This window comes from Heptranchias perlo, chromosome 8 (genome assembly GCF_035084215.1).
Source record: "Heptranchias perlo isolate sHepPer1 chromosome 8, sHepPer1.hap1, whole genome shotgun sequence".
In the NCBI taxonomy this organism is placed as follows: Eukaryota; Metazoa; Chordata; class Chondrichthyes; order Hexanchiformes; family Hexanchidae; genus Heptranchias; species Heptranchias perlo.
Window position 1 is genome coordinate 84194005 of NC_090332.1, and position 27906 is coordinate 84221910.

Below are 27906 nucleotides of genomic sequence, written 5' to 3' on the forward strand. Positions count from 1 at the left end.
GGAATGCATAATGATTTAATAAAATCCCTAAAAAATACACATTGCCCAATTTGTTCAGTGCTTAAAAGAAATCTCACTGCCATTGTCCCTTTTAAATATTAAACAATTTTACAATTTATAATCAAGTTCAATATAATTTTTTCCCATATGTAGATTTTTCTAGAATTTTTTTTTAAACAATGAGTAATGATGATGTCCAGGGAACTGGGTTGGAGGAATTACTGAGCTCGATAATGTGAGACAGCAATATTTTATCGTATGCCATTTATGAAGCATTTTGAAGCATCCTGGGTTTGGTACCTGAATTTCTACTTATGTTAAATTGACTTTTAATAGGTTACCATCAACAAAGTAATTGCTGCTTCTGTTTTACTAAAGCTTTAGTTGAAGTTCATACACATGGAATTTTGCTTCTTTGTGTTGATATATATCTTATGTCCTTATATGTTATGATTTCTGCAGCAAATTTATGCCTGTAAATGTAAACTTAACGTGAAAATCATAGCAAGGACACTGAATTCCACTCTGATTCAGCTGCATCACTTCCGAAACCCGAGCGACATGACAGGCCTGATATGAAGCAACACTGTGTTGACATCTATATAACAACACAACACACCAGAACACAACATGTCTCATGATGTTGTGACATCAAATATTACATACATTGATTTATTACATATATTACTGTGCCTGCACAGCAGTACTGTGGAATTTGGAGAAAGCCAAAGTTCTCAAAATGCACTGTGTACAGAAGCTTGCCATGTCTATACTTTGCATATACTACTGAATTCCGAATGATCCAAACCCAAAACATCAGAGTAAATTCATCAATCTCCTGGTCCCAGCGAGGAGCCATGCCCAAAGGGAGTACCGGTCGAAGAACTACCACTACAAAGTTGTAGGCCTGTCCATGACCAGTGCTCCCTTCGAGCAGAGTGACCTACTGGAAGCACAGCATCCGTGAATTTGCCCTATTAAACCACCTTTTCTCTTTCAGACGCTGACGGACCTTGCAGTGCATTTCCTACATTTTAAATTTTCATTACAGTAATGCATGAGCAAATTGCAGCAAGTATAACCTAGTCAGCATGATGAGACAGCATGATTTCATGCGCCTCACTCAAGCCTGTCCAGTAAGTATATCGTTAGTATACACGCACATTATTGGAAGAGCTAACAGTCTCCTGTGGCAGAGAGTAGGTTCAGCTCCTTTTATAGCACCATTGCACAACAAGTCGCTAAGATCAGTTCCCACTAAGATTAACTTTGTAGGGCTCAAACTGTATTAAGTTTTTAACTAATTACATTCAAAGCAAAAACAGTTTCTAGTTTAAAAAACGATTTGAGTTTCAGCTAGTTAAGATAGCCAACGAAATTGAGAGATTTGAAAACATACCTAGTATGTGTAACAATGTCTGTCAAAGCGCCACCTTCCAGAAACTCCATAACTACCCATAATTCGTCTCCAACCAAATAACTGTTGTACATGTCCACCACATTTTCATGGTGATAATCGCGCATTATGACAACCTATATATTAGGAAAAAGACAAAATTAGAAAATTATAGATCTCTGAAGCAAAGTATAAAATCTAACCAAACAAGATGTAAATTAGTATATTTTAAAATTATAATTGTATTTTTTTAAAATCCACAGTAGTAATTCCCATTAGGTTACAACAGCAGCCAGAATACAGAAGATAGTGATACATTAAAGGAGGGCACTAGAGAGGACCCTACCATAAACCAACAGATATAATTTGCCAACTTAACATCTGGTAACAAAGAAGGAGTCTTTATTCTCTACCTGTACAGTTAATAAAAATCCTAGAACGGGTTACAAGTGTAGATTGAATACCATTTTAAATGAAAGAAGGGGCACACCTGATCATTCCCCAAGGTGTATTGCAGACTGCCCAACTAGTCATAGGTGCCCTACAGAAAACAGTGCAAATGAAGACAAAAGTAACAAGGCAGAAGAAATTAAGCTATCTAGATTTGGGGGAAAAGGAACTGGAAATACTTTCTTGGGACTTTAAAAAACCTAGGAAGATTGTGAAGGGAACCTGTAAACCTCACCCTCACAGCGGCAGTGGGTGAAAACCAAAGCTTCAAGATTCTGAGGAAAGGCTTCTGCTAAAATCTCCGATAAAAAATTAACTTGTTCTTCATATGAATTACGAGTGGAGGAAAAGAGAGTGTGTGTGTGTGTGTGTGTGTGTGCATATGATAGAGAGGTTCCCAGACTAATTTATTATGTTTTGTGACTGTAAGGTGAGTATCTTTTAAATAGAATCATAGAATGATTACAGCACAGGAGGCAGCCATTCAACCCATCGAGCCCGTGCCGGCTTTCTGCAAGAGCAATCCAGCTAGTCCCACTCTCCTGCCCTTTCCCCGTAGCCCTGCAATTTTTTTTCCTTCAAGTACTTATCCAATTCCCTTTTGAAAGCCAGGACTGAATCTGCCTTCACCACCATTTCAGGCAGCGCATTCCAGACCATAACCGCTCGCTGCGTAAAAATGTTTTTCCACATGGCGTCTTTGGTTCTTTTGCCAATTACCTTAAATCTGTCCCCTCTGGTTTTCGACCCTTCTGCCAATGGGAACAGATCTTGACCCTTTCTTTTTTATATTGGGAATAAAAAGTTTTATGGGGTAGCTACTTCTCGATATTTCACGTGACTGATTTGTAATCAAATTAAAGATTACTGGTAATGTTTATTCTATCTACAATGATTGGTCTCCGTATTTGAATTACTACAGATAGTGGACTCCGAAGGTTAGGAATTTTAAAAATAGGATTATATGTGCAGTCACTTCTTCCTAGGCAATGCCAATTTAGTTGGAGATTAGATATATTGCTAGAAATAATCCTACTCAACAGACAGCTTCATTGTCTCTGCAATCACTTTGGGTATTAAATGCACACTTACACCTCTTTAGGCTCACTTTGCCCCCAAGCCTACTATCCTGGAGTCTCCAACCAACACAGACAAACTAACATTGTCACATTAGCAAGTTATTATCTTAATGGCGAGAAACTGGAAAGTACTGCAGTACAAAGGGATCTGGGGGTCCTAGTGCAAGAAAATCAAAAAGTTAGTTTGCAGGTGCAGCAGGTGATCAAGAAGGCCAATGGAATGTTGGCTTTTATTGCTAGGGGGATAGAATATAAAAACAGGGAGGTATTGCTGCAGTTATATAAGGTATTGGTGAGACCGCACCTGGAATACTGCATACAGTTTTGGTCTCCATACTTAAGAAAAGACATACTTGCTCTCGAGGCAGTACAAAGAAGGTTCACTCGGTTAATCCCGGGGATGAGGGGGCGGACATATGAGGAGAGGTTGAGTAGATTGGGACTCTACTCGTTGGAGTTCAGAAGAATGAGAGGCGATCTTATTGAAACATACAAGATTGTGAAGGGGCTTGATCGGGTGGATGCGGTAAGGATGTTCCCAAGGATGGGTGAAACTAGAACTAGGGGGCATAATCTTAGAATAAGGGGCTGCTCTTTCAAAACTGAGATGAGGAGAAACTTCTTCACTCAGAGGGTAGTAGGTCTGTGGAATTTGCTGCCCCAGGAAGCTGTGGAAGCTACATCATTAAATAAATTTAAATCAGAAATAGACAGTTTTCTAGAAGTAAAGGGAATTAGGGGTTACGGGGAGCGGGCAGGAAATTGGACATGAATTTAGATTTGAGGTTAGGATCAGATCAGCCATGATCTTATTGAATGGCGGAGCAGGCTCGAGGGGCCGATTGGCCTACTCCTGCTCCTATTTCTTATGTTCTTATTAATACTTGATATTGTATCTAAGAGAGAACAGAATGGATTTAATTTTAATCTCTGCCAAAAATGGCTATTGGGATGGTGGGATTAGCCACTGTCAAGTACTTTTCCCAGCTAACCACCATATTTCAAGGAATTATTAAGTTAGAAAAAAACTTAAGGAAGCACCAAGCGACTTTTAAGATTAGGTATATATCTTAAATCCATGCAACTCTTTCTGAAGAGGTCGCGTTATCTCTAAGTACATCCTGGTATCTACTAGACCTCTGGCATCATTAGGCAGTTAAGAAGGAGATAGATGTGAAAATCCCTCCAGCATATTGTACTCGTGCATTTTTTGAGGTTCACATAGCATAATTAGTTCTGCAGAGAGCTAGATTTGATAGCAGGGTAAGAGTTTTCATTTTAAAAATGAGTTTTATAAATTACTCTGCTCAATTTCCTTAAATCCCCTCCACCCCTCTCACCACCAAAAATGAAACGTGTTTGAAATAAAATCCTTTAAATCTCTCTCGGAGGTAAAATGGGTTCATTATTTTAAGGATCAGCAGGTGCTTGATCTCCTGCTAGGGTGCCTCCCTTTAACCTGCACCAGCAGAATGTGGGAAATCACACTTGAAAAAGAAGTTGTAGAATTCCAGAGAGCAGCTCCTATCCATCAGCTTCAGGATCCAGATGTTATTGAGGGCTGCGCACCTTGTTAAAAAGAAACTGATTGTTACCATTCCCTAGCAGAAAATCCGGAAAAAAATTTTTTTTGGGGGGAAAATACAGATCTGTGATTCAACTACTGGAGTAAGTGTGAGGTAGAAGCAGAAAGATGGGGGAAACCTTATCAAAGCAGTTTGCGTCTGGCAGTGTCCGAGAACCTTTATGGTAGCCCCTCTTCAACCTGGGATGATTTAGTGGAAGTTGAAAGACCTACCTCATGACTGATGGCAGAAAAAACAAACTAAACTGTGGTTTCTGGGCTTATTCTATGGCAGTGCATGCTTCCAAGACTAAGTCAATCACATGTCCTAAATGGTTTTGTCAAATTCTGGTTTGAAAACATTTTGTCTCTGAAATGTAAGCCCGTTCAAGCAATAATCCAATCTTGCGAACTTTGTATCTGTGAGCTGGTGGATTTTACCCTAATTTTTAAATGCTTAGTGACTGAAAAGGCAAAAGATTCAATGATGTTAAACAAACAGATAGCAGACTTGTATTGTGACTATCATAGAATCATAGAATGATACAGCCATTATGCCCATCGTGCCTGTGCCATCTCTTTGAAAGAGCTATCCAATTAGTCCCATTCCCCTGTCCTTCCCCTATAGCCCTGCAAATGTTTCCCCTTCAAGCATGCTGACTACATTCTTAAAATGATTTCATATAGAATCTAAACTGGTTAAAGTACAGACAAAATTCTTTAAGGCCTAAGGTAAATAAAAAGATGAAGAGTGGTACCTTTGCAATGTCTCTCCCCCACAAAAAAAATAAACGTAGGTGAAAGAGAGTGCAAAAGATATTAAATAAATACAACTCTAGGCACAGAGAATATATCAACTGTTTTATTGTCCAAGGAAGACAGCAAGCCCGCTGGGAAATAATACAGTTGATTTATTCAGTCCCGACTACATGAAGTCACTATCTCCTGTCTTTTGGATGCCAGTTTGTCCCATGATAATGGCTCCTGTAGATTAGAAAAAGAATAATGAAAAATACTTTTAGAAAAGAATAATGAAAAATACTTTTTAAGCATTCCAAGAGTGTAAATAAATTAAACCTGAAAAACAGTAACATTAATATTTATTAATGTGGAGTAAAATTAAACAGAGCATTAGTTAAACCTTAACCTCAGCACGCTTTCATTTTTATTTTCTGTGTATTCTGTTTTGAGGTATTAGTAGGCTAGATTTTCCACTCATTGACTACAGCAATAACTTGCATTTATTTAATGCCTTTAAAATAAAAAATGTCCCACAGGTGATCACAAAAAGAAAGAGATAAGGAAATGGACACCGAGCCACGAAGGGAGAGATTAGGAAGAGTGGCTGAAAGCTAGATCGAAGAGATGGGTTTTGAGAAGGTTGTTAAAGGTACAGGGAGAAGTGGAGAGGTGGAGGCACATAGGGAAGGAGTTCCAGAGAATGGAACTGAAGGCTCTGCCACCAATGGAGGGCTGAAGGAAGGGTGGGGGTATAAGGCTGGAGGAGGTTGCAGACATAAGGTAGGGCAAGATGATGCAGAGGAGGAAAATTGCCTTAAAAACACTGAGCTTAACCCTTTTTTTGTAAAACAAAAGGCCTTTATCTAGATTAACCTCGGAGGACAATATTAATGGCATCGATTGAGAAGGCCGCAGAATAGAGACCAAGGAGCATAATGAATATGCAGGAGGACTAACTTTGTGAGTGTGGTGTCCAGACAAATTAATGGGAAATTAGCATTGTTCAAACAAAAAATATTAAATGCTGCAAATACATAGAAGGTCTGTTAACATCTGGAAGAGAAAGAGAAGTTCACATTTTTGGGGTACAGCCTTGTCAGAAGCTTTAACTTTTTTTTCTGTTTTCAGAAGCTGACAGACCTGCTCTGTACTTAAAGCATTTTCTGTTTTTATTTTAGATTGACAGCATTTGCAGTTTTTTTTCTTTTAATTCTACAATTTGAACATTTAAGTAGTTTTATGTAGTTTTTAACTTTCTACATTAACGACATAAAAGACACCTATAGTACTTGAAATAATTTTGTTATTGCCAACTTCAATTGCTGATTGAATGACAACATAGCATATTTTACATTAAATTTAAAATTGCAGAACCTTATTGTCATAACCCAGTGTCATAGCTTTGGCACTTTAACATTCATATAAAAATAAGACCAGGATGACTTCCAGTTCTGTAAGCTCTAAACGTTTAGTATTTGATCGTAAACCATAAAGGAAAGAATGAAATGGCAGTGCACTTTCACACTTTGAATTTGTACTAGCGCATATGTGGAAATGTCAAATGGGTATTCAGTGGGTGCTTTATTGCAACTTATATTGAAGTACAGTAAACACAGCTAAGCCACAACTGTAACACATACATACAATTGTTTTGTATGTTGGAAACAGCTGGGGGTATCTTGTTCACCACCTTATGTGTGCTTCTCCACAAAATATAAATAGCATTGTCTAGATGGGGAAAAATTTAGTCAGATATTACCACAGAAAAGTAGTTTTAACAATCTCACTCGCACTGGTTCAATAGCAAATATTGGGAATTATTTTATATTGAGTCAAAGACATTCTCATGTATGAAATAGACATTTTCTCTAACCTCATTGAAGAGCAGTTCCCTCCTCTGCTGTTTTCTTAGGTCCATTTTCTTCACTGCAACTTGTTTCCCAGTGTGCTTCTCTGTTACAATGCAAACAATGCCAGTGGAGCCCTCTCCGATTTTGATGAAGTTTTCTAAGTACTCCCGTGGATCACCAGCATTAACTACAAGCTGCAGGGCAGCTCTGAACTGCTCATGGGAGACACGTGTGGGCTGCTGATGTGTCGATGAACTCCAGCTTGGATATTGGTAAGCACCTTGGTTAACATATTGAAAATTCGATTGAGGAGGCGTATTGTGGTATTGAGATGTTTTGCTGTATGGTGATGGAAAATAATGACTAGATGTTGCGTAGATGGGGTTAGTTGGACACTGAGGTAGTTTTGATGGGCCTCGAGGATAGGTGTCTGACCCAGTCATTTGAGGACTTACACCCCTTTGTGGTTTTTCATAATCCACCTATAATACAAAAAAAACTAACGGATAATCCAATTATACTCATGTTCTTTCGAAAACCTTACTGCTTGCTGCAAACCCAATAATCCCTACCTACATGGTCTAACCTCTTTATGACAAAATATACACAGTCTCAATGGAGGACCTTAGACACAGCCTCATGATGTATCACAATTGCAAATAATTACAGCCACTGATTCATTTAATCAATCACTTTCACCAGCAGTGCTCGTGGATGGACAGGACATAAAACGTAACACTGCTATCAATTGCCAGCACCACTACTGGCTGTCTGCCAAGAGTCCCCTGATCCATGTTAGTTAAATGCACATTAATCTGAATTTGGCAGAGTAATCAAGGACCCAACTGAACTGTGAAATTGAATTCTGCAGTGGAACATCATTTGCCCGTTTTATGCTAAGACTGCAGAAAAGAAATACTGCGGCATCAATTTGTCACTGCTATCTGCTGTTAAGGTGGAGAGGACTGAGTGTCCAATACCTTTAGATTACATTATATTTGGGAGCTAACTGAGAACAGAATTATCATTGATAAAAGATAGGCATTTGAAACAGAAATTAATTCCCCATCTCAAAATAAACAATTTGAAAGAAACATGCATATTTTAAAAACCATGCCTCCTTGAATGATGCCATTTCTTACTGGAAACATGCCATTTAAATTGCTTGATGATGACAAAGATAAATAACAGTATTCTTCTCTAAAATAGTATTCATATTAATCCTGCCTATAATGTTAAAACAGTGTTTAAGAGAAGCATTGATATAGTGCTGTGTGAAGGAGGCACAGCAAACTGAGGCACCACCATGCTGCACCAGAGACTCTTGCATCTCAAGTTCGAGCCCACGATCCTCTACATCAAGGGTAACCGAACTGCGGCACCCAAACTTTGCAATCTGTCCTATGATATTCATTTAATTCATTCCTATTTGTGCTTATGATTCTTATTTGTTAGTTTGTCCTGCTTGAATTTTATGGGACTAAAAGTTTGGAAAGGGTTATTCGTAGCACGACTACGTCATTGATGGAATGATAGATCTGCAGTTTAAGATGCGTGCCAGTTAATTGGAACATGGATTTAAATTTTATGTATGGCCCGCAAAACTCCATTGCACACATCTATGGACTCAAGACAAAAAGCTTGGGCACCCTGCCTTTACATGCTAAGCTGCATTGCTGTTATGAGGTACCAATTGGAGGCCAGCCAAGAATGGAAGGAGGCTGTTCCTCTATACACTCTAGCAGCTGTTTTCATTGCAGTATTGGTGTGGACTTTGAAGTCACCCAGTTGGCAGTGTGCAGCTTGGGGACACAGCAAGGAAGCGGATGGAGAAAAAACGTAAATACACAACTGTTGGATAAATTAACTATTACTGCATTCCATTATCGGATTAGAACTGCTTAAGCCACAAAAATAATTTAAACCCTTAATCGTCATGGTTCAGTAGCATATAATTTGTGTAATTTTAGATGTAAAAGAAAATCTTCAGGATTTATCACTAATTGGCAGTACTGTGTGGAGTTTTGTACTCTAATATATTCTGCTCTAAAGTGGCAGGATGCAGGTTTGAGCACATAATTCCCCACATTCTGAATTCACAATCCTAGCAATGTTGTTAGGAAGCTGTGCCAAGTGGATGAAGGCCAATTCTTTATAGTATAGCAACAAAAACTGGAGGGCAAAATTACCTGGGCTATTCTTAAACACTCTTTGTGGTTCCCCAAAAACTATAAAAGCTGAGAACAGGCTGTTTTCCCACTTACTTGGCTGTGGAAATGCTGCAAAGTGTGAAGGGACTTAAAATGAGGCAAGATAAATGGATGAAGTGGAACAAATTGAAAAATTGTAGCTGATATTAGTATTTAATATTTATTCAATGTATTTCTCCGAATCATCATATACCATTCACACAAAAAAATGTTTTTTCTCTCTCCTTCCACCTGCAATTTATAAACTTCCAAAAAAATTGAAATAAAATCATATTTGCTAAATTCGTGATTCGAAGGAAACAGAAAAACAAATCACGGCAATAATTAATTTGAGAACCTTTCCATTCTGCAAGATGTAATCCGATAAGTCAGTAAGCACTCTTAGGTACTTTCTTCAATTAGTTATGTATAGTCAGAAAGAAAGTAGATTAATATAAATTAATTCCTTCCTATTGTACATTTAACATTTTTATAAAAGTTATTATATATATATATATATATACACATACACACACACACACGAAATAAAAGGCATTTACCCCATTTCTTTTAAGAAAGCATTTGAGAAAATAGGGAACATTTTAGAGCTATTACCAGAGAACTACAAATGGCACTATTACACTACAACAAAAGCCATGGCTGTTTTGGTCAATTGATACAATCGTATGCTGCTTCAGGCCTGCAAAGGGGAAATATGCAAAGTGTCGCCTGACTCTACTTCACCACATTACTGTTCATTTTCCATTAATAGCGTTTGCGCATTGCTGAGACTGATTCACTCCCCAAGGAAAACCTTTCACAGCTTGTAAATACAGGCTGCATTCAAGATCAGGTCAACAGTGCAGATTATGTTCTGACATGGAATCTATCACAGAAGCTCAGGAAAATGGAACAGCTTGATGCTGCGGAGTGTGACTATTGACTCTCTGATTGTTCTTTTGTACCCAATCCTCCTCTTTAAAGGGGCAGTATGCCTTTTGTAACAGAAACAAATATCTGGATGTTAAATGGTGGGTGGGCTATGTCACAAAATAGATCCATCCAGAAAATCATCCTGGCACATTAACATTGGATGGAAAAATCCACATGCTGTGAACTCAGCAATTTATTTTGCTGGATGTCACCATAGCAACAGGCTTTTGTGTGACCTGAGGAAAATAAAAAAAAATGTAAAACTGCAGGCAGAGCCCTCTATCTGTTGCCAGCAGGCAACAGCCCTGCAGTGCTGCCATGAGGCCTGGGACAGAATCTTGATAAATAGACCAAAACCAGGGGCTCAATTTTGAAATGGTTGCAGGTTGGCCGGGGCAGGGGTGAAGGTGTGCGTGGCAAACCCGAATTTAAAAAAAACTTACCGTTTCCGACGCGATCGCAATGTAATTGATGGCGATTAAAGTTCTTTCCGGGTTTCGCGCCCGGCAGCCAGCCTGATTGACAGACTGGCTGCCGACAGGAGCTGCAACGCCGAGGGGGGGGAGCGAGAAAGAGAGAGCGAGACGCATCCGGCGCTGGAACTGAAGATTGGGGGGGGGGGGGCGGGAGAAGAGAAAGAGTGGAAGATTGGGGAGGGGGGGAGGGGGAGATCGCGGAGGGAGACATCGGGGACTGAATGGGACATCGAAGAGGGAGACACGGAGCAGGGTGGAAAGGTAGGATGATTTTGTGTTTTAACTTTGTGCAGTGGTTTTTCTTTTTAATTTATTTTGTTTATTTTTGCCCGATCCGGCCCTTGACACCTGGTTCACTTCCGGATTCGGGAAACCCGCACACATACAGGTGCGTCCATGGAAAACTCGGAAGTCGGCGGTTGGAGCCGGCTTCCGAACCTGCTCTGCATTTTTGCAATTTTCACAAGCGCCCCCCCACCCCCACAATTTAAGTTTAAAATTGAGCCCCAGGGCTCTGCTACATACAATAAAGAAAGCAATATCCAGCAAAAACACCAAGAGGTTGAAAGTCTTCTGTGCGCTATTTTGGTTAATATATTTTTGTTACATTTGTGTGCATGTTATTTCAACAAACTGTGGCTACAAGAGCAGGTCAGAGGCTGGGTATTCCGTGGCGAGTCACTCACCTCCTGACTCCACAAAGCCTTTCCACCATCTACAAGGCATAATTCAGGAGTGTGATCGCTTTGGAGAGGGTGCAGAGGAGATTCACCAGGATGTTACCAGGGCTGGAGCGCTTCAGCTATGAAGAGAGACTGGGAAGATTGGGTTTGTTTTCCTTGGAGCAGAGGAGGCTGAGGGGGGACATGATTGAGGTGTACAAAATTATGAGGGGCACAGATAGGATGGATACTAAGGAGCTTTTTCCCTTCGTTGTGGGTTCTATAACAAGGAGACATAGATTCAAGGTAAAAGGCGGGAGGTTTAGAGGGGATTTTAGAAAGAACTTTTTCACCCAGAGGGTGGTTGGAGTCTGGAACTCACTGTCTGAAAGGGTTGTGGAGGCAGGAACCCTCACAACATTCAAGAAGCATTTGGATGAGCACTTGAAATGCCATAGCATACAAGGCTACGGACCAAATGCTGGAATATGGGATTAGAGTAGACAGGGCTGATGGCCGGCGCGGACACGATGGGCCGAAGGGCCTCTATCCGTGCTGTATAACTCTATGACTCTATGATGGAATACTCTCCACTTGCTTGGACGAGTGCAGCTCCAACAACACTCAAGAAGTTCGACACCATCCAGGACAAAGCAGCCCGCTTGACTGGCACCCCATCCACCACCCTAAACGTTCACTCCCTACACCACCAGCGCACCATGGCTGCAGTGTGTACCATCTACAGGATGCACTGCAGCAACTCGCCAAGGCTTCTTTGACAGCACCTCCCAAACCAGTGACCTTTACCACCTAGAAGGACAAGGGCAGCAGACACATGGGAACAACACCACCTGCACGTTCCCCTCCAGGTCACACACCATTCCGACTTGGAAATAAATCGGCGTTCCTTCATCGCCGCTGGGTCAAAATCCTGGAACTCCCTAACTAACAGCACTGTAGGAGAACCTTCACCACTCGGATTGCAGCTGTTCAAGGCGGCGGCTCACCACCACCTTCTCAAGGGCAATTAGGGATGGGCAATAAATGCTGGTGTTGCCAGCGACGCCCACATCCCATGAACGAATTAAAAAAACTGATTCACACATTAATTTTAAACGAGTTAACAACTTTTCTAAAACAGCGCAGAGAAGGGTTTGATGCAAATGTATTAACCAGTATGTTAAAAATAGCAACGAGAGGAATTTCAACCCTTGGATGACTACAAGCTCTCAACTTTACCAAGCATTGTTGCAGGCCAGAGTAAGGATAGTTAAAGACTGGAGGTGGGCTCTGCAAGGTAGCATGGGGTTAAGAGCATACTGCGGTGTGGTACAATGCCAGGAAGCTGGAATACTTAGAAGGAACGTATGTGAATAAACTGCCTATTTTTGTGCTTGCAACATTCTTTGGTTATATTGCTGCAGAGGCACTGAAATTATATCATTGATTTAAAAAAAATCAAAACCTACACAATAATGACTTTCATAGACCCCATTTTGAGCAATGAAATAGTAATAATACAAGAACTGACTCATTCGCAGCAGCAAGTTTATTACATTTATCTATTTTTTTTTCTAATTAGTACTTAACAATGTTTTACAGATCATTTTAGAATATAAAATATGAAGTGGAACAGGTCTGTTCCTCAATGGAAAAAAAAATCTTTAGTTTTCAAAAGCTTCACTTTTAGCACAGAATCAAATTTCCATTTTGAAAGTGAGCTTGCACTATTTCAAACAAATTAATAAGAACATTTTACTGCTTTTTATTGCAGAATTGAGATTCAAAATTCACTTTTTGACAATTATGAAATAAGTTTAGGTAAGAAAAATAATGACTGAAACTGTCCCCAAAGTGCTATAAATACAAGTTTACAGACCATTTAAAAAAAAATAACATACCCAAAGCACTCCCTATAACATTGCAAACATCATTTGCACTCAATATATTGCATATCATGCAATAAAACTGTATTTTCCACCATCTACCTGCTCCCAACCCCCATTTATTCCTCAGTGGTAGAAGTTATGATCACAGCTGTACAAATAAGTCTGTTAGGTGGTATGAATGATTTCCCAGCAATTTTCCTCTCTGTAGTCCTAATTAGGCTTCAATAATGATAGGAAATAACATTTTGGCCTAAGTTGTATTGAAGGTTGACTTGACTAGCAACTCATTCAATATTCAAACTTCAGATTTAGAAGAGCCAACTTATGAGCAACCTCTCCTCCAAATCCACAAACATCCAAATTCTAACTGCTGGCTATCTTTAGTTTTGCAAAGGCCATTGTTAAGAGAAAGCAGTTAATCAGTAGAAGTTCAGAGTTATCACTTTAGAGTTTTTCAGCTCTACCCCATTCCATATCTTCAGACATTAAATTAGTGACACACAGAGATGTACTATGTACATTCAAATGACTAACTCTATTAAGTAATCTTCAGCCACTCAGTTTTTGTGAGATCTTCAAAAAACTGGAGGTGTGGACAAAAACCTCATATGTTGTACCAAAGATGCCTTTTTGTTTATGTCCACATCATCTCATCTATTTTTGAGGAAGGATCAGAATATTCAAGGTACAGTTACTGCAACTGTGGGAAACAAGGGGCGCTAAATTGGGCCATGTAGCGCCCGTTGTTTCGGCACTACACGGCCTCTTCGACATCCAAGATGGCGTCTGGGATGCACACGCACGTTTCCAGCGTGACGTACGCCAGACGCCATTTTGATATAGGTGTTAGCGCAGGCGCAGATAACAAACACTAGAATCATGTAAAGTAGTGAGAAAATGGTGTCCATCAGCGTACAACGCTGCTTTAAAGTGATAAGTCCCAAAATGGTGTCTAACACTCAACTCAACGCAGTCTCAACCCCGACCATCTGAACGTGTCTTAGAGTGCCTGTAGGACCCCCCACCGGCGCTATTTAAAAAGGGACCATACAGGATTTACAGGTTAGTGGCTGGATTATTGCTTCTGGCTGCCGAGACATTTGTAACTGGTTTTGGAGGTCTGCTACATTTGAATACTAGAACGCGGGGACATAGCCTAACATTTAGAGCCACGACGTGCAGGAGTGAAGTTAGGAAATGCTTCTATGTGCAAAGGGTAGGAGACGTTTGGAATGCCCTTCTGCAAACGGCAGTTAATGCTAGCTCAATTGTGAATTCTAAATCTGAGATTGATAGATTTCTGTGAACCAAAGGTATTAAGAGTTATGGGGCTAAGGCGGGTATATGGAGTTAGGTCACAGGTCCACCCTGATCTGATCAAATGGTGGAACAGGCTCAAGGGGCAAAATGCCACCACTATTTGCTGACTCCTGATATGTGCCGGCTTCTCCTGCAAGAAAGCGGGACGTGTGTCTGGGTGATGTGCCTATCATGGTTGAATAGCTGCCAGTGTGTGTGGCCTGTGAGTTGTGGGTGGGCGGCTTGCAATGGTGGTAATGTGTGAGGGTGAGAGGGTTGAGTACTGATGGAAAGAATTTGTTGGTGTGTGGGTGATGGGGGGTGTAGTGCATGGACCAATGGATGCGGCTCGTAGTGTAGTTGGTAGGAGACGCCACTTGACATTTGCCCTCGCTCATCTTGACCACTCATGTCAAAGCACTGAACTTCTTCCTGTTCTGCATCCATGTTCATGATGCTGTGTGCCTGGCATTAACTTCATCCCCTACTGCCTCCCACTACCTTTTGGGTGTATGCCTGGAGGGCCTCTTGCTCCCCGCCCCCCCACCCCAGCAGATATAGGATGTCCCTCCTTCTGTCCACCTCTTGCGCCAAGGCCTCTGGTGCATCAGCAGAGAACCTTGGTGCACGGAGTCTCAGATCAGCAGATTGGTCAGGTCTGGCATGCAGATTGGAGGATGTGGGATTTAGTGGTACGCAACCTTTATTCGATATTTTAACATAACTCATCAGTATGTAAAAATAGGGATGGGACCTGCATCTGTACTTTACATGTGCGATGTCTGATTTCCGTTCAGTCTCTGTGCAGACAGCAGGCTGTTATGGCCAGTAAATAACCTTTAAGAGATTTCTAACAGACAGCCTGCCTTTAAGAGAATAGAGTTTACCCCTGCTGGTGGAAAGTGCGAATTGCATGGAATCCTCATTCAACGCTGATTTCAAATGCAGACTGCAGGTTAGCCCAAAGTCCTGACAAAAATCTCATCCTGCCTATGCAGGGACCAGTGGTAATAGCGGATCGTGCTACTCCCACCCAAAAAGAGGCCCTATCAATTTTTTCCCCCAAGCTTTTTTAGCAACCACATTTCCTCATGCAAGGGAACTATTTCCAGGAGGTTCATGAAACTAAATGGTACTGACCAACTTCCATTTTATACACCCACACTTTAAATAATTTTTTAAGCCCATCTTTACATTTACTTTCCACCATTTTCTATTGTTCAAATAGTTCCTTATTATTTATGGGCCTTTGGCAGTGTATTGTAGGAAGTGTTGAGCTACAAAGTATGGTATAACTACTTATATCACACAGCAACTGGGATGATGTTCAGTTCTCCTCAGCTAGCAGATACCAGGCAAATTACTTTCTTGAGGACATCTGACAGCTTTTACTAACTTTCTAACATTCACTTCTGCAAATGTATTAAAGTAGATGATCAACAGTTGTACTATTTTGCATTTAAACATGCAGCTATAGTTGGTGGTATCATGCTGGGTGCAGACAACCAGGCTCTGCTAACATATTGTCCTTTTACTTCTGGGACATGGCTTCAAATTAAGATCACACTTGATGGCTTGAAGGTCTCATCCTTTTCTAGTTCCAAAGATATTCTATGAAATTAATTTATTTGGTCTCAACCCAGTTCCTGAGAGTCGTGGATCCCATAATTTGACACAAACTGGCCACAACAGGCCTGTTATGGGAAATGGGAACATTTTACACTAGTGCAGTAAGGGAATTCTCTAATGAAGTTGGCGTTAGAACACAGTGATGTGACACAGTAGAGGGAAGCTTCAATTGCATCTAACATGGGAGTGCTGATGCTGAATAAAGTGTTCCCTAGCACTGACATCCCTGACTCTAACTATCCCGATAATACACCAAAAACATAAGGGCATGTTTTTCTCATTGCGCTTGAGCGTAAAGAATTGCTTGGGTACAGGGCATTGAGGAAAACTGGGCAGATAGAATTGCAAGCTTGTAACAGAGCACACCCGACTACAATTTAAATGGATGGAAAAAATCAGACAGGCTCCATTACTCGTGTGCAATACTCCCCACCTGATTTTCCTCTACGTGCTTCACTAGGGCAATCCTTGACATCCATGTACAATAAGCGGAAACTCTGGTCCATGATTTTAAGAAGGGACACAATAAAAAAATGTAGTTAGAGTGGCAGGAGACATTAATCTACATGTACAGTTCCCTGCATTGAATGTTTCCAATCTCAGCCTGGGCTGTTGAGGGAAAAAGTGCATCTCTTCAAGTCAACTTGACATTCTTTGCTGTTTCCCTGGCAGTGACAGCCCCAAAGTTGGCAGCAAGACAGCAAAGTAAATGAAGAAATGATAGAACCATTAGACGAGGTGTGCTCCTCAGAAAGAGGTGGCCCTGTTTTTTTTTTGACTATGGGAGGCTGAAGTGCTCACATCAGTTCTGTTCAACCCAGCAAAATAATTTTGATTTTGTTGGCCTGTATGGGACTTCCCCATGACTTTAAAATAACTTTTGTAGACACTGCAAGATAGATTTTATAATTGGTAATGCCCAATTTTTGTGTGTAACCGATCAGAAAATGGGCTAGTGATCCAAAATGCTGGATTTCCACTTCTGGGTTACAGAGGTGCAGGAAACTCTCACCTGGAACAGACAGGAAGTCCCCCTGTCATCTTGACAGAAATGAGGCTTTCCAGTGTTGCCTCCCATGGAACATGGGTGGCCAGGGGTGGAGGTGGATTTCAAGAGCTGAGCATTTTTGAGACATTTTCAACTTTTTTTTTCTTTTTCTGTAGTTCTGACCTACGTGGTCAGGAACCACTGTGACAACTGTTCCACGGCTATTTTTTGTCAATAAGAACAGTAGTGCCACCCTATATGTGTGCTTTTTGGAGGAAGTGGAAGGTGGCCGATGAAGAAAAGTAGGCAGTTCTCTTGTTCAGCACTTTCCCCCAGTACCTTCACGTCCATATTTGCAGATAGAGGTACACTTTTTCAGAGCACTAGAAAACGCAGAAGCTCCACTTCCCAAGGGAAGCTGTGACAACAATGGAATGAATGCAATGCATTAAGGCTTGGCTAATCTTAATGCTGGACGGTACTTCAGAATCACCCCAATTACAATATTTCACGCTTTAAGTGGTACCGGATAAAAGAAGGCATACCAGGATTATCGACAGCCAGCACAGCCCGAGTGACTGCCCCCACCATGATGCCACGAACCATATCTGCAGGCCTGGCACAACTACCTGACAATAGGGAACTGGATTCACACGCTCCAGGTCAGCTGGAGTGTCATTTGCTGCAAGGATACCTGGAGCCTCAAATATGCCTTCACTTCCTTCCAAGGATGCTGTAATACTGACCTTAAGGCAGGGGTGCCCTGCAGTAGCAAACAGGGCCACCCCTCCTCACATCTACTTCATGCATCATCTGCTCCACTTCAGCAGCCAAACAGAGGTTTAGGAGCTGGGTTGCTCCGTTACTTGTCGGCAGAATTTGTTTCGTACCTCCATACCAATATGGTGGGCGGCGCACTTCCGGCTAGTAATGAGCACATTTTTCCTGCCCACCATAATGGAGGCTTAGGTGCTCATTTAGCGCTTGAAAAACGGGAGCGGCACCATGGAATTGCTGGGCCACAGTCTTTAATTAGTGAAACTGAAATCATACAAATAAGCTGCATTTACAACCAAGTTACAGTCGCAAGAGTTAGAAGACTGCATCAATGAAAAAAAGACTAAATTGTTCAGAAGGTTCAATTCGAAAATATGACTGATGAAATTTGAAGTGACATCAGTGACGAAGCTGGATGTACTTAGTGATGAAAAAAAATGAACAATTTGCTTGAAAGCGAACAAAGGACGGGAACTTTTACAGATTATACCGGAAACACTACACGGTCAGCAGAGGAAAAATGGACTTAGCGTGAGCCCTTACTGGCACGATTACCAGAAATACACTGAGGAGAATATTACCTTTGAAAGGCATCTCTAGAATGATATTCTCCTCCCTGTCCCCAGGTAATACTGGTTTTGTGTCACTACAGTGGTTACAAGGCTAGAATCCTCAACTGGGATATCCCAGTTTGAACCCTAGCGGGGAATTTTAACTCAATCCGCCTGGCGGGCAGGTGGGCCTGTAAAATGGATTATTCAGCCTTTCTGCCTCATTCCTGATGGAATTACACTGGTCACCATTTTAACTGCTCACTGCAGTCAAGCAGGCGAGAGCCTCATAGATTTACGCAAATCGGGGTCCCATTACCTCAATGGGACGCAGATTTTCCCCCAGGTGAAGGCAGCTGTTGGGAGGATGAAGAGGCCCTCTAAGGTAAGTGGAAATGTTTTCTTTGTGGGGCCAGAATGAGCAGGACTGCTCCTCTTGGCCCCACAAGGAAAGTCGCAGCCGCCCCTCCCCATACTTCTCCCAATTCCCTCCCGAAACCCCCTTTTCACGATTTACCTGTGTGCCAGTGTGCTTGTCTTTGTTTCCAGCCGGCTGCCTCTCTGGCTGCCCGAATTTACATTCTTAGGTCTGCATGTGGGTTTTGCACGCGCCCTGTACCGCCTCCTGCGCCCCCCCCCCCACACCCCCTTCCCCCACCCGCCTGAAACCTGCTAGGGGTTAAAGTATCTAGTTTCAATTTAGCATCTGCATTTGTACTTCCCCTAAGAAGCCAATTTTCACCAAATTATCCATGCGAGTAACAGAAAATTGGGTGGGGAAGGCTTTTGTTCACATTGTTCAAATGTGCCTCCTGCCAGATTGACCAGTGGAGGAATAGCACGAATGGATGCTGACTGTGAGATACCTAATGCCTGTCCCGCTTATGGATGCCACTTTGAATATGGGCATTCAGGGTAGTGAAAAGGAAGAGGGAAAGAGAAAATTGTGTAAATAAAATTGTAAACTGTTAACAGTCATGCACACAAAGCTCACTCAGTCAACACTGAGATTACTAAATAACTACAAGCCTTTGAATTTCACGATTAATTTCTTCTTGATGAACCTGAAGAGGAATAAAAATATTCCCTCTCCCCCAATAGTTAGAAAATCAATCACTAAAAACTGAAAGCGACAGCAACACAAGTCTAAGAGAACATATCTGAGTGATGAACATGAAGCTAATTAGCAGGTAAATCTTATTCACCGCCTCCAATTTCACAACAGTGATAACCACTGTTAGATCCACCACTGTCCGAAATAGTTGGCGTGCTTAATACATTATTAGCGGTACCTTTGTAATTGACCCCTATGATACTGGCAAATGGTTAACGCTATTTCCCCGATATAGGCGGCTATCCATAACAGGCATGGACAGTGTAAGTGGTAGAGACTGTGCACCCAGCAGTTGCTGAATTTTTATATTATTGATGCCTTTTGGTCAGTGTTGAGGACCGCAAAGGATGTGGATCTATACTTATATTAGACCAGTTGCAGATAGATCCACTGCTTACACCAGCTGAGCAGCCCATTCTGGCTTGCAACGGCCTGCCTGTGTACGTGGATAAAGGCAAAGATTAAACGGTAGAACATATGATTAATAATTTTGTTTTATGCCCAGTGACTATGGGGTGAGGGTAGGGTTAGTATGTGTCAATGAAAGTACTCTGTCCCTGCCTTATTAGACCAAAAGACATCCAGTGAACTTGAACAAATTTTAAACTCAAAGAGCTGACGTGTAAACCAGCAGTTTGTCTCTCTCATGGATATAATTTGTAGCTTATAGCTTGAATTAATTAATTACTTTTATCAGTAAAATCACTACAGGCTTAGCTGACCACAGTTTAGTGTTCTGTGTTCAAAAAGAGTCTGTGATGGCTCACGGTAAAAGCAACCAAACTCAACACATTGTAAGCTTTAGTCTAGTCGCACAAAATGCATCATATTCATTTTCAACAATCCAATGAGAAAAGATACAGCTACTTATAGCCATCGCAGTTGATAATTCATTCCTGCTTTTTAGTAATCAAATAGCTGTGGACTGCTGTGATGTGTTTAAATCGCACACGCTCCACTTTTGGAGATGTTCAATTCCAAGTATTTTACAATACGTAATTAACAGAGTTCCAATAATGCAAGCAAAATTATAAAATGCTCAAGAGGTCATACCCTCAGATAAGCAAAAAAATGAGTGGAAGTGTCATATTATTCAGTTTTGCAGTGTTGTAACAAATTATGCCTGTGACGTTCCAATGTAAGTATACCCCACTGAGAGCTTTGTTAAGGTCCTGTCAAATCTACATGTGGATAGGTTTGAATATGCTTGCTTAAGTTTATATTAGCCTATGGCACTTCAATGCAGAAGAAGCTGTGACATTAATCATGCTATATTGCTAACAAGAGACAAATTATATACAAATGACTTGAAAATGATCTGGTGTTTTGCAATTCTGTGACAGATGTGAATTATGCTAAAGATGTGAGAGATTAAATCCCCTTTTAGGAGTGGCCCATAAGTGGGCAGTAAAAAAATGGTATTTTAATTTGGGAAATAAAAAGAAAATTGATTTTACTCACATACATTTGACTTGAGGGTCAGAATTCTTTAATGATCTTTGTGGTGGTTAAATCTATTCTTTTTTAATGTTGCTCCATCAACTCAGAGAAGAAACAGCCATATTATTTTGATTGCCGCAAATTGAAGCAAGTTTTTTCTCTGCCATCTTAACAAATCAGTCATCTGACATGATAACAATTTAAAAACTGCGTCAGTGCAACTTAGTGGTAGCGCTCAGCCTCTGAGTCAGAAGGTTATAAGTTCAGGACTTGAGAATATAACTTAGGCTGATACTTTGGTGCAGTACTGACAGAATGGTGTCTTTTGAATGAGATATTAAACCGAGGCCCCATCTGCTTGTTCAGGTGGATATTAAAACATCCCATTGCACTATTCGAAAATGAGCAGGAAGTTTTTCCGGTGTCTTGGCTAACATTTATAGCTCAACCAACATAAAAACAAATTATCTGGTCATTTATCTCATTGCTGTTTGTTGGGGCTTTGCTATGCTGAAATTGGCTGTCACTTTTGGCTACATAACAGTGCCTGCACTTCAAAATATGGGATGTTGAGGATGTGAAAGGTTCTATGTAAGTGCAAGTTAATACTTTAAAAAAAATTCGAGCTATTGTGTTTCTATTTGTATAAAATATAAACATGGTTTCCAGAATGCTTAGTTTCCAAGATATCCAGAATCTGTTGAAAAGTTGTCCCCTATCAAGGTTGGTGAAAACCCAATTAAACATTGTTTTAATATTTCTTCTTTACAGCCTGACTATTTCTACCCACCATAGTGCTTTCTCCTTCAGCTGTTTGTTGGGACAGTATAGGTGCAACCACCGTCAATACTGTCATGCGACTAAATAAAAGGTGTGCTTCTGTGTATAAATGCCAACTTAGGGAGAGCAGTTCCTCACCATTACACCCTAATATTTTTGCCTCATTCAGGGCAGGGGACGGCAGTTTGTTGTGCTTTGCTTTTAAAGTTTATGGAGTTCAGAGTCCCCAATCCCAACCTGCTGAGTCCTGATCCATCATCACTTGGCCTCCAGCCACTCTCTCTTTAAAAAAAAAAATTACCCACCTTGCTACTTGTTCCAACTTACCTGGGTTTCTTGCGTTACCACTGCAGCAGACACTTCACGAAAATTATTATTTTAATATTGCAATACAAAGATTAAACATGATTATGTTTAAATTCTTTAAACTCTCGCCGGATGCTGTTGAGGACCCAAGGGAATGATCGCCGACATAAGGTTGGTGCTGAGGAGTTGGTTACCAACAGATGCCGGTGCTGAGAGGGAGTGGGAAGGCCGGGGCTGGGGATGCCTGAGGGTTCCTTGTGGGGGCCCAGAGGGAGTACTCTTGTTCCTGCCACTTACTGCCCAGAATCTGAAGGAACTAAGAAAAAGTTAAAAGAAACATTGCCAAGCTAGCATCAGAAAGAAGAAATGTGCTGGCTGCCACATAGAAGTAGGAGTAAGAGTTGGAGTCAAACTCTGTATGCTCCCCCTGGCATCTGGTACAAATGTAAGAACACTATGATTGAATTTTAATGTGTGAAGTAGCTAAGTATCTTTCACTGAACAATCCAGAGGGTTAAAAATTAATGTCTCTATTCAAATTTGCATTGTTCACACATTCCTTTTGATCATACCTGTCCATGTGAATGTACATGCATTATGTCACCTCAATATTGCTCGATAATCTATTTTGAAGGTCAACACTTATGTGCAGTCAGTTCTTCTTCCACTCTTAAAGGACAGTACCCAGTGCTCAATTACAAACTCACAAAATTCACCCAATTACAGATACCATATTTTAAATTCAAAGCAGCCCAAAATTTTAACTTTAGTTTCTCCACTTCATAGCCAATCGTTACTCGGATGACTAAAATTTGTAGTAATCACAAATAAATGTTTAAGAACAAAATGATTTATACCCTATGGATTTTAGGTGCAAGTCTTTTTCCACATGTCACTGATTAAGTTACTAATGTGATAGTATATGTATAGAACTTACACATGGTTCTCCAAGTGCCCATTTTTGAAAGTGATTCAGTGTCTGGTTAAGTGAAAGTTTCATATCAGGTTTAGGAAAGCAATAAAAAAAATGTAAGTTACTGAATTGACAAGGTAATATACACAAATGGAAAGACATAAAAGGTCAAGTGAGAATTTATGTCACCATACTTTTAGCAGCAATGAGTAGGAGTGATGGTCTAAAAATTTGACACAGTATGGAACTTAATATTTCTGAATTCAGAACCTATAATTGGCATGTCTTACAGTAAGCAGCATAAAGATATTTGCAATTTAATTTTTTATTGTATCCAGGTACAGTATTATATACCAGCATTTTTGGTATTTTTATATTACAGACACAATGGGCCAGATATTAGGAGGGAGGCGGGTTGGCAGCGGGGAATCGACTGGGCGCGTGAGTAACGCGCCCAATGAAATCGGTGGGTTTGGCACGCGATCGTAAATAAATTGAAGCCACTTACCTTGGCTTCCAGGTTTCACGCTGAAAAGCTGCGCAGCGGGCGGACTGCGCACCCGCATCATAGGCTGTCAGCTGGAGGAGCACTATTTCAAGGGGCAGTCCTCCACTGACTGATGCTGCGGAAAATAGGCAAAATTACAGCATGGAGCAGCACTGGAGAAGGCTGCTCCCAGGTTTAACGATGCCTCACTCCAGGTCTTACTGGATGGGGTGAGGAGGAGGAGGAGGGAGATCTTCCACCCGACGTACGGGAGGAAGCGGCCTGCCTCTGCCACCACGAAGGCCTGGCTCGAGGTGGCAGAGGAGGTCACCACCAGCACCAACATATCACGCACCTGCATACAGTGCAGGAGGCACTTCAATGACCTAACCAGGTCAGCCAAAGTGAGTACTCTTACTCATTCCTCTTCACTCCATCTGCCACATCTCCTTCTGCACTGCCAACACCACTCCATCACATCACTCCTCACACCCACTGAACCCTCATCCTCATCTTACCTGCACTTCCTCACCTCCCCAGTACTCATCCCACCACTACCACTCAACCCAATCCTCATACAATCTCATGGCTCTATCTCATACTCACCCTCTCCTGCATCTCATTCACGGTCAGCCTCACTCAACCTGCCACTACCTGTGCTGCAGCCACAGGGCATGCATCACGTATGTGTAGTAGGAAGCGTAAGGCAAACGTGTCGTGAGCATGAAAGGGATGCACAAGGGTGTGGGTTTGTCATGGTTTTTACTTATATTTGATTTCTGATCAACTCACATTACATATTATATTGTCACCACTACTGCCACGTCTTGGTCATTCTTGGCTGGCTTGTGAAATAAGGCCCTTTCATGAGGTTCTCTATGAACACCCTTGATGCCACCCATTGGGTCATCCTACATTGGGTGTATGTGTAGTTGCACGACTACTTTGTGCAGCTGCCTGTTGCGCAGCACTGTGTTGTGTAGCTCCATGTGGCGGAGGTGCCTGGCGAGGCTGGTGATGTTGCTTGTCCTCCAATGGAGTGATGAATGCAGCTACGGAACCCCCCCCCCCCCGCACCATCCTGACGGTGTGAGTGTGAGGGGGTTCGCAAAGTAGGTAAATGTGTTTGGTCAGCAGACTTTAGGGTATGATGTAATAATTCTGAGTGTGGAGACATTGGTGTGGCAGGCAAAACTTTAAGGGGACAGAGTGCCCTGCTGCAATGAATGAGGTATTCCCCTCAACTGCCAAGGAATCCTTTGCATCTCCCAATGGCTGCTGACTGAAACACGTCTGCAACAACAGGGAGTATTTCCCACAGCATGGGAAACACATTGAGGAGAGTCCAAAATCACATCCCTGCTAAAATCTCTTCCCAATGAGGTCTGTCAACGACCGTAAGTACTTCCCTAACTATCTAAACTGTCATCCCGCCGGCTTTAATTGCCGGTGGGAGTCTCGCATGCGGAGGCTGCGTGCGCACCGATTCGCGTCATTGGGGAACCCGGAAGTGGGCAGGTTGGAGCCAGGCTCCGGACCCGCTCCGGGATTCCCCAATTTTAGGAATCCCCCCCCACCCCGCCACGAACGCACCTGCTCGGCCATCCTAAAATTGACCCCAATGAGTTCTTATTAAAATGTCTGCTACTTTTCTTCTCTGTTGTTCATAGTTCCAAAGCAGCGTGATTAAAAAGCAGTTAAGAGGAACCACAGCAGAATATTAATGTTTTATTAAATTGATTCCGTCTAGTCTCAATCTGATGTTTAACTAATGCTTAATTGATTAATACCCAAACACAGCTCTATTATTCCAACTTCCCCACAGACGTGTCTCTCTTTACAAATAGACATGAGGTCTTAGAAATTCGATTGCGCCCAAAAACATGCAGCCACCAGATGAAACTGGTGCTACTGGCTCATTACAACTGAGTCAGGATATGCATTATATAGTAGCATCTGAAGGTCTTTCAAATGGACACATATCTGCAATATGGCTCCTTTCCCTGCTCCTGCTTAATATGGGTTAAGCTTCCTAACAGAACTTGTTAAATAACCTCCAAATAGGGATGGGAGAGGAAGGGGAAAAAAGCACTCATTAAAAATCTCAAGAGTGAATAATACTCAACTGCACGAATTTTTTGTAATCAAGGTGATTGATATAATTGCCAGTGAACAGTGTACTTTTCTATTTTTGGAATCCAGTGTCAGCATCAAAGTAGATCAGACAATGCACATGTAAAAGTATAGTTCCTTTTAATCGCCTCCAAAAAAATTCCTCAAAAAAACCCACAGAAAATAATAATACACTTTCCCATATCAGTTACCGCTATGACTTCAATGAGACCGCTAATTTAGTGTCAATTTGTCTCAAATTACGGACATGTTTGCGCAGTCTCAACAGGCAGAAAGAGGAGAATTTCAGCCCATAAGTCTGAGTTAGATTTGAACCCATGTTCCAGGGGCAAAAGAAAAGTATTTTCCATGGCAGCAGTTAAGCACATTCAGTCCCTTTCAAAATTAGGAGCCTGGCTAATCACCACATTCTGTAGAGTAAGAAAATACATGTCAAACATTGTTTGAAAACTCAAAAGTAATTACATTTTAGGGCATCAGTGTCCAACCTGCAACTAGAAGTGAGTGAGCTAGAGTGGTATTGAATGTAACACTTTGGAGTAAAGCATTAACTACATTTAAAATAGTGCACTATTAACGCATGCTTATATATTTTCATTCAGAATCAACATTTTAATTTTTAAAATGATCAATTAGAGATGTTTACAAAGTAAATATATAACAAATGTTTGAAAGTAATCATTAGTCAATTAGAATTACTTTTATTTTTCCTACAGAGAAGTTTTTTATGCACTGATGAACATTGAAAATGAATTAAAACCCTGTTTGAGCACCCTTAAGTACATCCTCTCCTTGACAAAACACTCCACAGAGTAAAATCAGCATGTGTAAAAAGGAAATGAAAAGGTTTAGGAAAGTAATGACTGTACTAGATAAATGATCCCATGCACAATTTAACTTGATCATGCCAGATGAATAATTACTTACTGCGAGTACAGTCCGACTCTCAACATAATCTTCACTTTAATGTCAATGGAGTTAAAGGTTCCAGTACTGAAAAATCACATTTAGTTGAATACAAGAAAGGAAACATAAAACCTACTGAGTGACCTATTTTTGGGGGTTCTTGTTTCTTTGCCTGGTTTCCAAAATGCACCCTAGAGCTACCAGAATCTGAAATGGTATCGTGAGCTGTGTCTTAATTCAAATCAATTTTTTTTTTTTGAGGACACTTAAGGCATAATGTGTTTTGAAATTTTGTAGCTGAACCAAATGGACCAGGAAGGGCCCAGGTTTGATTTCTAGTCTGTGCTGTGTTAGATGATCTCAGACAAGTGCCAGGCAATGACCATCTCCAACAAGGGAGAGTCTAACCACCTCCCCTTGACATTCAACGGCATTACCATCGCCGAATCCCCCACCATCAACATCCTGGGGGTCACCATTGACCAGAAACTTAACTGGACCAGCCACATATATACTGTGGCTACAAGAGCAGGTCAGAGGCTGGGTATTCTGTGGCGAGTGACTCACCTCCTGACTCCCCAAAGCCTTTCCACCATCTACAAGGCACAAGTCAGGAGTGTGATGGAATACTCTCCACTTGCCTGGATGAGTGCAGCTCCAACAACATTCAAGAAGCTCGACACCATCCAGGACAAAGCAGCCTGCTTGATTGGCACCCCATCCACCACCCTAAACATTCTTTCCCTTCACCACCGGCACACAGTGGCTGCAGTGTGTACCATCCACAGGATGCACTGCAGCAACTCGCCAAGGCTTCTTCGACAGCACCTCCCAAACCCGCGACCTCTACCACCTAAAAGGACAAGGGCAGCAGGCACATGGGAACAACACCACCTGCACGTTCCCCTCCAAGTCACACACCATCCCGACTCGGAAATATATCGCCGTTCCTTCATTGTCGCTGGGTCAAAATCCTGGAACTCCCTTCCTAATAGCACTATGGGAGAACCTTCACCTCACGGACTGCAGCGGTTCAAGGCGGCGGCTCACCACCACCTTCTCAAGGGCAATTAGGGATGGGCAATAAATGCTGGCCTCACCAGCGATGCCCACATCCCATGAACGAATTTTTAAAAAGTTGGGGTGATGGCAGGAATGCTACAAGTGGCCGTGGTCCATCTCTTACTCAGGTTGGGGGAGGGGGGGCGGAGAGAAGGGGAAAAAAATGACAAAGGGTTCCTGTTTTCAATTGGTATATAATGACCCTACTGGAAAGTGGGCATGTCAAATGAAGAGTCAATCAAGCTCAGCTATGGTCGCTGCTACAGTCATACAGCTAGCTGACACTCACTGT

General features: G+C 41.6%; 1 protein-coding gene across 1 annotated transcript in view; it reads right to left on the reverse strand.

The window, feature by feature from the left end:
- Positions 1 to 27906, reverse strand: part of LOC137324764 (serine/threonine-protein kinase PAK 5-like) — a 104004-nt gene that overhangs the window by 16673 nt on the left and 59425 nt on the right. Inside the window, exons 3-4 of the mRNA XM_067989444.1 lie at positions 7104 to 7562; positions 1400 to 1533 (exon numbers count right to left, since the gene is read on the reverse strand). Coding sequence (XP_067845545.1) covers positions 1400 to 1533; positions 7104 to 7562 — 593 coding nt within the window. The remainder of the gene's footprint in view (positions 1 to 1399; positions 1534 to 7103; positions 7563 to 27906) is intronic.